The sequence below is a fragment of the Crinia signifera genome, chromosome 2 (genome assembly GCF_055691185.1).
Source record: "Crinia signifera chromosome 2, ASM5569118v1, whole genome shotgun sequence".
In the NCBI taxonomy this organism is placed as follows: Eukaryota; Metazoa; Chordata; class Amphibia; order Anura; family Myobatrachidae; genus Crinia; species Crinia signifera.
In genome coordinates, this window is record NC_139218.1 from 277254763 (window position 1) to 277269491 (window position 14729).

The 14729-nt window shown below is 40.1% G+C and overlaps 1 protein-coding gene across 4 annotated transcripts in view; it reads left to right on the plus strand.

Annotated features, from left to right (window-relative positions):
* The window catches only part of MYO16 (myosin XVI), a 388109-nt gene that overhangs the window by 327009 nt on the left and 46371 nt on the right, over positions 1 to 14729 (plus strand). For all 4 annotated transcript variants that reach the window (XM_083168667.1, XM_083168668.1, XM_083168666.1 and 1 more), the window contains 3 exons: positions 1819 to 1921; positions 3661 to 3757; positions 13231 to 13471. In XM_083168667.1, the coding sequence (XP_083024793.1) occupies positions 1819 to 1921; positions 3661 to 3757; positions 13231 to 13471 (441 nt within the window). The remainder of the gene's footprint in view (positions 1 to 1818; positions 1922 to 3660; positions 3758 to 13230; positions 13472 to 14729) is intronic.

Consider the following 14729-nt stretch of genomic DNA (forward strand, 5'->3'; position numbering starts at 1 on the left):
ATCCTAAGTCTCTCTTTCGATTGGCTTTCTAATGGTAATCTTAAACAGTTGATGCTTATCCCAAATGTAATCTAATTTAAATTGACTTGTATGACTCCCTTTGGTCTTGACCTGCTGTTAAGAGATTCTGTCGGGCATGGCTTTTCACAACTGACCATTTTGTCAATTATGCCCAGCTCACTCCAGAATGGGTGATATTTTCTTATACCCCAGATATTAAACATTTCTAGAGATATTAGAAAGTTATTACTTGTTGTAGCGTTCATTCTAGCACACGCTATCTTTGAAAACCCATGCAGTTCCTGTTCTCTGCCTGGGGTGTCGCTGTCTGCTGTGGTGTTTCTAGCACATGTCTGGTTTGCAGATCAGTGCTGATGTACAGACCACACTGTGCTAGAAGCACTACAGCAGACAGCGAAACCCCAGGCAGGTAAGATGAACTGCAGGGGTTTTCAAAGATAGCAGGTGCTAGAATGAACACTACTTGTTGTCTCATCAGCTGTCCATAAAGCTATATTACACTTATGGATACAAAATACTTTGCCAACCCTCGCAATGTTCAAAGAGAAACTCTTTTTTTTTTTCATATGGCCTGACTGGAGGCATGACTTCAAAAAGAGATCGAATCAAAGCAGATTCCCAAAAAATTATTTGCTACTTGGGAAAGTTTCATAGTTGATCGCCAGTTTCTAATTAGGAGGCTATATGCCAATGTTTCCAAAATACTTATTCATGAATGTGGATTTAGCTGCTTTCTAATTTTAATCTGTCAGTATAATGATGTTATTATTTCCTGATATTATGGATTTGAAATAATTGTCTTAACTTTGTGATATTGCCATTACACTTAGGCCCTTATTCAGATCGCTTCACTTGGATGCGTGCACAGGCAGAAGCGAATGTAGCAATCCCCGCCTAGCGAATGTAGTGCCCGTGCCGTCCATTTGCATGCCGAATTCGGCTGCTCGGCATGCGAACGGATGTTTTATGTGAACATCCATTCGCATTCGTACATATGAGTGAAGAAAAGCAGGGATATGGGCGGGCAGCTGACATCCTGTTAAGTCACCCCCTGCACGTATGTCATGACCGCATTTCCATATGCTTGCCCTGCATTTTCATGGGAACGCCCATGGAACGCAGGGCATGCACATATGGTAATGACCCTGATCAGGCCGCAACACCCCTCTCCACCCCCTGCTTGGAAGGCCAGGAGCAAGTAATCAGCGACTGGACTTCTCACTGAGTTTGCACTCTCCCGGTGTACAGACATGCACAGAAATGGTTCTGCACATGCGTATACGCCCAACATCGGTACGCTGAATGAATTTGTGTCCAAACGAGGCAATCAGAATAAGGCCCTTACTGTATTGTCATGCTTTAATAAAAGAAAAGGTATTTAAAAATATATTAATCTGGTTTATTTTTTCAGCCAACGTTCAGAGTATAAATGTAATTCATTGCCAACCAATATACAGACTGTGTAGATCTATTTGTATTTATGTGCTATCAGCAGTGCTATTTTTCAGCAGGAACCAGCAGGAACTCAGTTCCTGAACCTCTAATTAAATATGATGTCATCAGGAACTAAAAATGTACTTTCCATAAGATACGTTTTATTTTAAAGTCACCTGTGAGTGCCTTTGTTTCTAAAAAAAATATATACATCTATCTCTCCCTCCCTCTCTTTATTATATATATTAATTTTTATTTAATTGATCCATCCCCAGACCTGGAGTTCCTGGACCTATTTTTCCAGAAAAATAGTACTGGCTATCAGACACTAGATTTACCTATTTACTTTCTCACACCTTTCAGGTACAAGCAGTTAGCGGAAGTTTTAACCAGAGAAAAACACAGAACATCACCAGAAGAGAAATGCCGCCATGTTCTTGCGAAATGCAAACAGCAGGGATGGCAGGTATGTAAGTGTTTACAATACAAATTATTTACACCAGGTAAGCTTAATTGCACACATATTATTGATGAGGCTCCACACTTTCCAAGCTTTATTCTGATTTACATTTTTTTCCCATCCAGTAGGGTTACTGTTTTAGGCAGTAACCCTACCGTCCTAGGAGAAGAGGAGATCTGTGTGCAGACTCCTCTGCCTGAAAGCCTACTCTCTACCAGGAGCACTAGGGCATTCAGACTTCACTGCGCATGCACAGGTCACCAGAAAAATGGCAGCAGTGCCTTTTTTCTGGTGATTTTGGCAGTCCTTCTTCCACCACCACAGGACTCCGGAGGGAAAGTATTACAAAAAGTGCGCAATGTGGGCCCCCCTGGGACTAAGGCACCCATTATAGATACGCCACTGGATTTAGGGTAAACAAGTTAATTTAACAAGGTTTTCTCTAGTTTAAATAATAAATAGTTCGACACAATCGATGCATCTAATACATTTAGAGAGGATATCCCTTAAAGATGTGTCTGATGTCTCCCATACTGTATATCTTAAAGACAAATTGGGCTCTATTCACAAAGCAGTGAAAAGAGCGGAGAAGAGCGGAGAAGTTAGCCAGTGCAAAGGTTACCCATGGCAACCAATCAGCTGATATGCATAATTTTATAGAATGCACTTAATAAACATTACCTCAAAGCTGATTGGTTGCCATGGGCAACTTCTTATTTTACCCACTCTTCCACTCTTTTCACTGCTTCATGAATACACCCCACTGTTTACAATGCATATATTTGCATATGTCATATATATGGTGCTTGTTTCTGCAATAATGCATGCCAATTGCCTCCCTTTTGTGCTGGAAGTGTATATATGCTAGCTTTATAGTTGCACATATTTCAGGATATATTCAACAACAAAATATACAACATAGACACCTAAATTTATGGATGTGAAAGTATTCCTTTTTTTGTTTAAATCATGTCCCATATGCAGGGCTGCTGAGACTTTGGTGCTTGGGGACAAGGCTCTGCAGGGTACACCCTTTGGTATGGGAACGCCCTTCGTATACATGGTATACTTCATATACTATGGTTCCAGAATTAGGGCTCTTGATCACTGCATCATAAGTATGTTAAGTCCAAAGCATTTCTTAGACCCTACAGAGGCCCGGCCTCGGGTAGTAATCTATCCACTTATGCCCATTTGTAAAAACTAAACTACACCCTCTTATGAATATTAGTACAACACAAAGGAAGTGATCCTTTTTGGCTAGCAAAAGCAAATTCCTTCTTTAATGGACAAAACCATGTGCACTACAGGTGGGGCAGATGTAACATGTGCAAAGAGAGTTACATTTGGGTGGGTTATTTTGTTTCTGTGCAGAATAAATACTGACTGCTTTATTCTTACACTGCAATTTAGATTTCAGTCTAAACACACACCACCCAAATGTAACTTTCTCTGCACATGTTACATCTGCCCCACCTGCAGTGCACATGCTTTTGTTCATTAAAGAATGAATTTGCTTTTGCAAATCAACCAGAATAAAGCCCAAAATGTCTAACTCCATTGTTAGTACAGTAGTTGATGGTTGCAAATTAGAGAAAGAAAGCATTATTCTTATGTTTAGAAGCTATTGTAGATATATCACTAATGAAGTACAGCATATACCGTTGTAGTGGATTTGGGAAATATATGGAAATAATGCATAAGTGCATGTTTTTGTTTAAAGTCAGTCACTTTTTCCATAACAGATTGGTGCTCGGAAAGTGTTTCTGAAATACTGGCAAGCTGATCAACTTAATGATATGTGTGTACAGCTACAAAGAAAAATTATACTGTGTCAGACAGGTAAAGTCATTATTGTTACTATTTTTATTAATATTATTATTATTATTATGGTAAATTCTTATTAATTTATGTAGATAGGTTTATAGCTGTTCTAAGTCATGTTTAAAGCAAAAGCTACTGTATTTAATAATTTAAGTATTGAAAACTCCAACTCTGGGCAGTATTCAATGCTTCCATTTCACATTTTTTTTCAGACGAGGTTTGCTTTTTTTGCGAGAATGGCAGTCCTCTCTCCAAAAATGTACCTCACCCTATTCAACGCTCCAGGATCGCCAAACATAAACACAGAGCTTTGCCTTGTTTGCCGCTTGGTCATCGCTGTTGTTCGCCATTGTTTTCTTATGGGAAATTTTGTGTACCTCACCGTTTGTGTATTCAATGCAAAAATGGAGAATGCTGCTCTCCTTTTTTTTGGTATGGCTCTCCATTTTGCTCTCTTTTTTATTTAGATGAACTCAACTTACGTACTTACAGTTTTTTGGTGTCTACAAGTCTATTTTTTATTATTTAAATGATCTATATATATATATATATATATATATATATATTTTTTTTTTCTTTAGAAGCGCCACATTAATATATTATTATTTTGTGGTATTTTTTTCCCCCGATGATGCACCTTTTCTCACTGATTATTCTAACCATGATTCACCTCTTCTTCCTCACTCCTTCGTTTGGACATTGAGGAGATACACAGCTTTTCACACATCGGCTTATACGCCCCTTATTTGCATAGGCCACTCCCCCTTTTTGGCATTTTCCATGTCATACAGTAAATTAGTTTTTGCACCCATAATACACTGCTCAAAAAAAAATAAAGGGAACACTTAAACAACACAATGTAACTCCAAGTCAATCACACTTCTGTGAAATCAATCTGTCCACTTAGGAAGCAACACTGATTGACAATCAATATCACATGGTGTTGTGGTGGAAATTATAGGCAATTAGCAAGACACCCCCAATAAAGGAGTTGTTCTGCAGGTGGTGAACACAGACCACTTCTCAGCTCCTATGCTTTCTGGCTGATGTTTTTGTCACTTTTGAAAGCTGGCGGTGCTTTCACTCTAAAACCCACACAAGTGGCTCAGGTAGTGCAGCTCATCCAGGATGGCACATCAATGCGAGCTGTGGCAAGAAGGTTTGCTGTGTCCAGAGCATGGAGGCGCTACCAGGAGACAGGGCAGTACATCTGGAGACGTGGAGGAGGCCATAGGAGGGCAACAACCCAGCAGCAGGACCGCTACCTCCGCCTTTGTGCAAGGAGGAACAGGAGGAGCACTGCCAGAGCCCTGCAAAATGACCTCCAGCAGGCCACAAATGTGCATGTGTCTATTCAAACGGTCAGAAACAGACTCTATGAGGGTGGTAGGAGAGCCCGACATCCACAGGTGGGGGTTGTGCTTACAGCCCAACACCGTGCAGGACGTTTGGCATTTGCCAGAGAACACCAAGATTGGCAGAGGTCTGGAGACACCAAGGAGTATGTTCTGCTGCCTGCAACATCCTCCAGCATGACGGTTTGGCAGTGGGTCAGTAATGGTGTGGGGTGGCATTTCTTTGAGGGGCTACACAGCCCTCCATGTGCTCACCATAGGTAGCCTGACTGCCATTAGGTACCGAGATGAGATCTTCAGACCCCTTGTGAGACCATATGCTGGTGCTGTTGGCCCTGGGTTCCTCTTAATATAAGACAATGCTAGACCTCATGTGGCTTGAGTGTGTCAGCAGTTCCTGCAAGATGAAGGTGTTGATGCTATGGGCTGGCCAGCCCATTCCCCAGACCTGAATCCAATTGAGCACATCTGGGACATCGTGTCTCGCTCCATCCACCAACGCCACGTTGCACCATAGACTTCCAGGAGTTGGCAAATGCTTTAGTCCAGATCATGAGCCACCTCATCCGGAGCATGCCCAGGCATTGTAGTGAGGTCATACAGGCACGTGGAGGCCACACACACCACTGAGCCTCATTTTGACTTGTTTTAGGGACATTACATGAAAGTTGGATCAGCCTGTAGTGCAGCGGTTCCCAAAATGTGCGCCGCGGCTCCCTGGGGTGCCGCAGCGCTGTCACAGGGGTGCCGCGGCTGGTGGCTTTATCATGCAGACTGACAGCCGCATACATTTCTCCCCCGCATTATCTCCGGCATCCTTGTCACCAGACCTTTAAGCTCCCGGCACCCCATGGATGAGGCCATGCTGGCGCAACGGTTTAGGAGGCTCGGCCGTTGTCAGGTACCCAGCGCCCTTGCTCCTGGCATCCCGACAGTTGGTCTCTGAGCAGGACCCAGTGGAGGCCCCCACAGGCTGCGTCATTTCTGGTTTCCTGGCGGTTCCAGGAGCTCCATGCTCCCAGCACCCCCGGGATGATGACGACACGCCGGAGGAGGCCAGACCGTTGCCCAGCAACCAGATGCCCACACTCCCGGCTGCTTGTCTCCTGGTGGCGGCCACCGTGATGTGACCTGCGGACCTCAAGGTGAGGGGGCTTCTGCCCCAGGAGGCCCCAGCAGCTTCCCTAGACCCGCCACTGGCCTAGTCCCCTGCCAGTCCCCCCCATAATAAAGTGATACCCCAGGTCCCTCGCAGCAGCTGCACCCCCCCCCCCCCAGAGTGAAGTTGTGACACCCCCATAAGCTCTGGAGTGCCATGGCCCAGCCATGGGGGGAGGGGGGAGTTTAAAAGGAACCCAGTCATCTGCACTGGGAGGGGGTAGAGATATATACACACAGTGATGCCTGTCTCTCTGTGTGTGTGTGTCTCTCTCTCTCTCCACAATCTCTCTCTATTCTCCATCTCTTTCCGCTCTCCATATCTCTCCGCGCTCTCTCTCTCCTTTTCTTTCTCTCTTTCCCTCGGCTCTCCATTTCTCTCTCTCTCCGGCTTTGTTCTCCATCTCTCTCTCCATTTCTGTCTCTCTCTCTCTCACTCTGTCTCTCTCTCTCCCTCCGCTCTCCATTTCTCTCTCTCTGGATTTGTTCTCCATCTTTCTCTCCATTTCTGTCTCTCTCTCTCTTTCTACTCTCCATCTCTCTTGCCCCCCCCATTCTCCAATTATCTCTCTCTCATTGTTTTACATCTATCTCTTTCTCCACTCCTCCTCAGTGGTGTCTACAGAGGGGTGGCTGTAGCGCAGTCCAAAATTCAGATAGAAGAGTTATACCAACTGCCACTCCAAATACTGTCAGTAAGTCATGGCCGGTGATGTTTGGCAGTATTTGGAGTGGTAGATTTTGTAACCCTTCCACCATCCTTTTTGCAAAAAAAAAAATAAGTATTTTTTTTCCCTAATCCAAAAACGAATCTCATTATTTTTACCCAACTACTTAAAAAAAAAGGAACACTGGTTATTATTTTGTCTTGAGGGTACCTTCAAAGAATCTTAGAGACCCAAAGGGTGCCTTTAACTAAAAAAAGTTTGGGAACCCCTGTTGTAGTGTGTTTTTCCACTTTAATTTTAAGTGGTACTCCAAATCCAGCCCTCCATGGGTTAATAAATTTGATTTCCATTGATAATTTTTGTGTGATTTTGTTGTCAGCACATTCAACTATGTAAAGAACAAAGTATTTAATAAGAATATTTCATTCATTCATTCACATCTAGGATGTGTTATGTTAGTGTACCCTTTATTTTTTTGAGCAGTGTATAATTATAGATAGCATTGCCCTATTAGTATAATCATATGTTGATTTGTCAATCTCTCATATATTCATGAAATACTCTATAATATAATTATTAATTATTCATTACTGTATTTTTGCCCCTTAATAAATAATGATTGCCCTCCTAGTTGGTAAGTGTATTCTGCCTTCTCATATACAGTAATCTGTACTGCCAGATAGCTGAGGCACAGTAGCATGCCGAATAAGCAATCTTGCCGGCACAACCACCTCTTTTTCTTGACACATTTCTTGGCAATTTGTCAAACCGCAGCTTAATAGATTTCACACTTTATATTCTTGCCATGTACAAATTTAGGACAGTTATTTGCAGCATGCTTTGTAAAACTGATTTTCTGGCAGTGTTAAATGTTATAGTAAATTTTGTGTTTAAAAACACCAGAAAAAATAGCTGAAAACGTAATTATTAATTAGTGTCTTTATGCCTTTTTCTTATAAGCAAATTAGTTCAATGTAGCAAAAATCTAATGTTTACTATATATGTTTAAATCTATAAATGATAATTGCTGGCAGGTACATTATTGTACAATTCTACAACTTCATAATCTCATTAAACAGCAAATCCAGCAAAAAGTGCATTTAGTCTATCATTTTATCAAAATGTATCTAGAATTGGTAATGATTGTCACCATTTTTTTTAAAGCGTAAGGACAATTAAAGCAATGTTTTTATATTATTCTTTAACTTTGATAGCAGTGTATTGGTAGATAGTTTCCATGACAACAGTTTTACACAACCGTATCTACTGTTGTATTAAATACATCCCAAGGGGCAAATGTATTTAGCTTAAATAAATAATTGACAGTTCGTTTTATAAAGATAAAATACCTGCAATGTATATAACACTGTACATAAAAAAAGTGTTATCTTATCGTGACTAGTGGGTGGTAAGTACATATTTATGAATAATGAAAGTAAACAGTCCTACTTTTTATCGTGGCAAGCTACTGTATGTATAATCGCTATCATATAAAGTGCAGGAAAAACTAAATCTTGGGCTGCATCATCTCTTTAGGCAGTATTTCATAATACAAGAGTGCAATGGCATGCTGCAGCTATATAAAAAAAAGCACAATTGGTACTAAAATCCTAGCAAACTGCAGATTAAGAAATTATGTATAATGTGCAGTATGGATGGTACTCAGGGACGTATTAAGCCTGAAGAATAGATAAAAATCAAAGGTGATAATGCACCAGCCAACCAGTTGCTGCCATTTTTCAAATTTAGCCTGTAGGAGCTGATTGGCTTTTGCTATATCACCTTCAATTTTATCTCTTCTCTAGGCTTAATTCATCTGCCCCACAGTGGCTTGTACTTTCAGGAGAATAATTATAATATATAAAAAAAACAGCAGTTTACTGAATGTATCAACATGAAAACAGTACACACACACATCTACATAACACACCCAGTACACCAGTTGGTGACATCACGTGGCACCAAGGAACTCATGGCATATATAGTAGTCAAATCTTGACAACAACAATCTGAAAATCAATAAAGGGTACTTGTGAGTTATCCGGGCTGCCGATTTTGTCCTTAACTTAAGGACACCCGACCGACGCGATGCCCGCGATTTAGCCCAAATCGGGGGCATCGCGTCGGTCGTGGCCTTTATAAGGGGCCGCGACGCGATGCCCGCGATTTCCCATAGACAGTAATGTTAAAAGACACGATGGACCCGATTTCCCATAGACAGTAATGTTAAAAGACGCGATGGACCCGATTTCCCATAGACAGCAATGTTAAAATAAAATGACAATGTGAAATTGGCCAATATGGCCATTTCACATTGGATATGTTTTAAAAAAAAATGTTTCATGGCCCCCCACCACCTTTAACGCCACCCCGCTATTGACACCAACCCGAAGTGTGGCGAGCGCAGCGAGCCCACGAGGGGTGGCGGTACGCGTCCTCCGACCTTTTCATACCCCTACTATCCACTAGGGCGTGGAGTGAGAATAGAATAGTGTGGCGAGCGCAGCGAGCCACCGAGCCCGAAGCGTGGCGAGCGCAGAGAGCCCCGCGAGGGGACGCGGATACCTTCACAGGTATCCGCGTGCCCTTGCGGGCTTCACAGGTGTCCGCGTCCCCTTGCGGGGCTCGCTGCGCTCGCCACGCTTCGGGCTCGGTGGCTCGCTGCGCTCGCCACACTATTCTATTCTCACTCCACGCCCTAGTGGATAGTAGGGGTATGAAAAGGTCGGAGGACATGTACCGCCGCCCCTCGCGGGCTCGCTGCGCTCGCCACGCTTCGGGTTGGCGTCAATAGCGGGGTGGCGTTAACGGTGGTGGGGGGCCATGAAACATTTTTTTTTAAAACATATCCAATGTGAAATGGCCATATTGGCCAATTTCACATTGTCATTTTATTTTAACATTGTTGTCTATGGGAAATCGGGTCCATCGCGTCTTTTAACATTACTGTCTATGGGAAATCGGGTCGGAAATCGTGTCCATCGTGTCTTTTAACATTACTGTCTATGGGAAATCGCGGGCATCGCGTCGCGGCTCCTTATAACGGCCACGACCGACGCGATGCCCACAATTTCGGGCGCGATGAAAAAATCGGCAGCCCGGATAACTCACAAGTACCCAATAAAGCTAATTAAGTTCAAGATACAAATACTTACAACGCCAGTACCGCCACAGCTCATTGATTCAATAATTGTTATAAACAACTTTAGCAGGAAAGTTTATACAAAATATAGAAATATGGTTTGTCCATATCACTCATATTGTCCGGGTCTGCAGATTCTCCCCTGAGATGCGGCTTCTGTTCCTAGTCAGTCTGCGGCAACTTACGGTATTCCACCAAAACGCTTCGTGCCTGGGCACTTAAACATTATTCATGATTACGTGCCCAGGCAGGAAACACACAAAAGAGAAGTTGTCAGTTTATTAATAAATTAGAATGTATACAATAGCAAATTGATTTAAAACTGAAAATAGAGAGCCACAACATAGACACTAATGATTCAATTGCTAAAAGGGGCCAATCTGTAATTAGCCAGTACTTGTCTTCATCATCATCATCATCATCATGAAGGCAAACTCCTCTTAAATGGTGTATCTGTTATGTGTCTACTGTATATATATAATTGTGTTATAATTGTGTAAACACACCTGGCCTTTACTCGGTTTACCCTTCCTAACCCTTGCCCATTTCCAATCAAGCTCTCCAGGCATTTGGAGAAGCAAATCAACTAAATGCAAACAATGGATATACAGACTTGGAATGCACATTAATATTGCACATATGTAATATGGAAATGAAAACTTAACACAAAAATGAAATTGATTTACAGTGTATCATCAATAAAGCCCTTGATGTAATTTGTATTGTGCAGTGAAACCACATAGTGAAGTCACCCAGGGAGCCCTGATACTGATACACTCTGCTCTGGATTGATATTCAGTACCAGACACACAGCTGTTCACAGCGTGCTGACCATGTAGAGGCTAGAGATCACAAACATGCAGGCTTTTTATATTCAGTAGTTAATCAAACAATTCACAATAATACACATTAAAACAGATAAGATAAGAAATGAGCTTTAGACATTTGTCCTGTAGTCAGCACAATGTTATATTGTATTACATTACTTAATGTATTATACTCCTTCTCTAGGTACTTATTACAGTACATTACATCATTGATTTCTTTGGTCGAAGCATCATTCATATACACTACATATACACTACTGTAGCCTTGTACACTTCATTCTACTTTCAGTTTGTGTACTGTACAGAGCAGCGGTTCACAAACATTCTTGAATCACCGTGCCCTAGAGTTACAGCAATTTTTCACAGCACCCCTAGGACCACAGGAAGGTTATATTTTTTTTAAAAAGAGGCACTGTATTTCAATCCTTACTTTGGCAGAACATGTATAGTCTCACCTAACGCCCTAAACAAATTGTTGCCACTGTCTGGGAAAACCCGTAGCAACACACTTTTGAGCATATAGCCTCCAGGCTGGAATCCATTTAGCATAAACCCTACCAGAAGAAACCACAGTCATTGCATTGCTTTCCACTTTTGGATTTGTGGGTCTAGAGCACAAAATACAGGAACACCGCTTAATTTTGAGCAGGTTACTGTCAATTTTGAGCATAAGGCTCCAATTTGGGGAAAAAAGTGTCAATAAAGTCAATGGCAGAACTAACCTTAATATATTTGTTATATAACGAATTATATCCGGTATTCTGCGGAACAGCGTCTCAGGTGCTTGGTAAGCTTACCGAGCAAACCCGAATCGTTATCTGGTCACTACTTTGCACATACCCCACTGGGTGGTATTAGCATTGATATTGATGCACCATTGTGGTTTAACAGGTCATTCTCTAAACTGAGAAAGTTTCATTCTGATAATGGTTGGCTTTCCAAAGGCTTAAACACCTAATGACAGTTTCTGAGATGGCCTCCTTGAATCATTTAGACAGCTCCAAGTACAATTAAATCTCCATCATACTATTTTCTTTAGATTCTTGCAATTTCACTATGTTCTACATGTCCTGTCCAGTGGAGCCCACTGACATCATCTTTCATCAATATAGCAATACCCATCCTGCTTGCTGGTTATATTTTCCAATTAATGTTGCCTATCTGTTCGAATTAAGACCATTTTAATAATTTTCCCATCCTGTGGCAGGCAAAACATATAGTTGTGAAATAATAATGTCAATACACACAGTCTTCCTGGACGTCTTATGGCGTCACAATTTGTTTCTGTGACTATCAACTACTGATATATCATATTTTGTACTCTGTGTATTTTAGCTTTAAAAGATTTATTTTTAACATGACGCAGCTGTATATAATATATATTTCTGCATGTTATGTAATATCCATATTAGCACTGTTCTGTTTGCTAACTTTTTGAATTTTTCTCCAAACTTTTCTATTTAATTTTCATCGTGTTAAACATCCTTGTGCTGCAGTCTGTTTATTTGCATCTCTGTCCTGTACCCCCTACTTTTATTTCAACGTGTCTCATTTGTATGCAGCCTTTTTTTAAAATAAATATTTTTTTTTATTTTTCACAAATTAAAAAAGTACAAATACAAAAAGTTTGTAAATATACTCCATGTGGACTATCAATGTATTTTTTGCACTTTTTAGCAAATTTCTGTATTCCCCGTTAAATATCAGGAAGTGTGGCTCTTTTTCCATAATATAGTATCTTTAGTAACATATTTTTTTACTGTAGATAATGAAGGTGCACTCTTTTTTATCCAGTGTATAAGGATTTGTTTTTTGGCTATTACTAATATGATGGTAATTACCGCACTAATCCTCTTTCTTTTCTGGGCCTAAGTTTTAATCTTTAAAATCAAGAAACAAACATGCGTTTGGTTGCTTGTTTATTTTTATATTAAATGTTTGATTAATATAATCTATCACCTTGTACCAAAATTTAGCGATTTTATTACAAGACCAAAATGTATTAAATAAATCTGCATTATTTATATTACATTTAATACAGCATCCTGAATCTTCCGAGACCATATGTGATCTTTGATTTGGCACAATGTATGCCCTGTGAAGAAATTTTAGATGTGTTTCTTGTAGTAAGGCTGAATGAAGATATCTAAATATCTTTGGGATATCATTAAAAAAGAATACCCATTAAGAATAAAATACTATTCCTAAAATAGTGTTTCTATCCTAAGGAAAGTACACTACTTCATTAAACTTTATATTTTTAATATGATTTAACAGATGTTATGTAAGCTATACTATCTGCTTTGTTATTCAGTTTCTTTATTGTATTCTTATATTTCAGTTGTGAGGAGGTTTCTAGCCCGTCAACGCCTGAGGCAGAAAATGAACATTAAACAAAGTGAAGTGACTTGCGTAGAAGACTTCTTTCTTACTGTGAAGAACCTGGGACAGCAGACGTACCACTCTTTGGTCATCCAGAATGCATCAGACATTGCTCGGGAGAAAGACAAATTTGGCACTGAAACAAATATCAATAAAGACACACTATTATCATCTTGTGATAAAGAAAAAATATATAACAGGTCAATATAATACAATATATATTTATATCATATGTAAATGTCAATGTGCATTAAAGCGTTAACGGATGCAAGTTGTAAAATATGTGTTGTGTTATGAATAGTGTTTTTGTTATTTTTCTTAACATAATTTGGGAAGGGTGGCCTTATCACATAAAGACACGACTACTGGGTATTGTCTAAGGACTTTACATTTCTAGAACCCACTATAAACTGCCTATAGATTAGATATCTCTGGTCTAGTAATATACAGTACCTTCCTGCTAACTCAACTCATTAAAGAACCTCGAAATTTGAATTTTTAAACCAATCCCTTTAAAATAAGATTCAATTAGACAATAATTGGCCAGTTGTATTTAAAATTGTTAAACTTATCTACTAGATCTGTCTGTGGGCAGTTTAAAAAAAAGTAGTTTTGAATTGTTATTTTAGACTGCTGTACTGCCCCATACTTCCCAATCTAAATGTTATAATATTATTATCAATTTTGGAAACTTCAATTCTCCAATTTATTTACAGGCACCCCAAGTTGGATATACAGTATTACAAATGTTTTAAAGTTATCATTATGTAGGAATCTGCAGACTGGCACATACAGATATGTCCACATACATCTATTGTCCGTGTTCTAAAAGTCACATTACACATAACTCATGAGCTGCATGTGACTCTGTAGTGCCAAGCATGTGACTGTTTCATTTACAATGCATCTTATTTGCAAAACAGTGTGATTAGAATGCACAAGAAGCTTTTGCTGAATAAAATGATATGCATCATGGCTACATTCTGTGTGTGACTGCGGTTGTATCTGCATATGAAATGCTGCAATACAGTGTTCTTCTGGAAAAAGGTTGCAACCTATTTGCACCGTTTTGGTAGTAGGTTAATTCCCTTCTGGCAAAAAAATCTGAGCCCAATGTGTATGTATGTCTATATTATATGGAATATACTGTAGATTGTAAGCTCTAGTGGAATAGGGCATGATAAGAATGACTGAAATATTATCTGGTAATACTAATAAATAAGTTCTAGAATCCAACATTTATTGCAAACAGATCAGACAATTCTACAAGAAATGTCACAGTATACATTCCTTGCTAACTCGGCTCATTCAACAAGATCCTTTCTCTGGGTTTCTGTCGTTTACAGCCAAATTGATTTTCCAACCAACCCAATAAAAATATGTTGAATGATTTCCCAAGTTGTGTCTTCAGCAGAATCAAAGCTTGCCCTGGATGTTGTGTTATTTGTTGGTTATTAT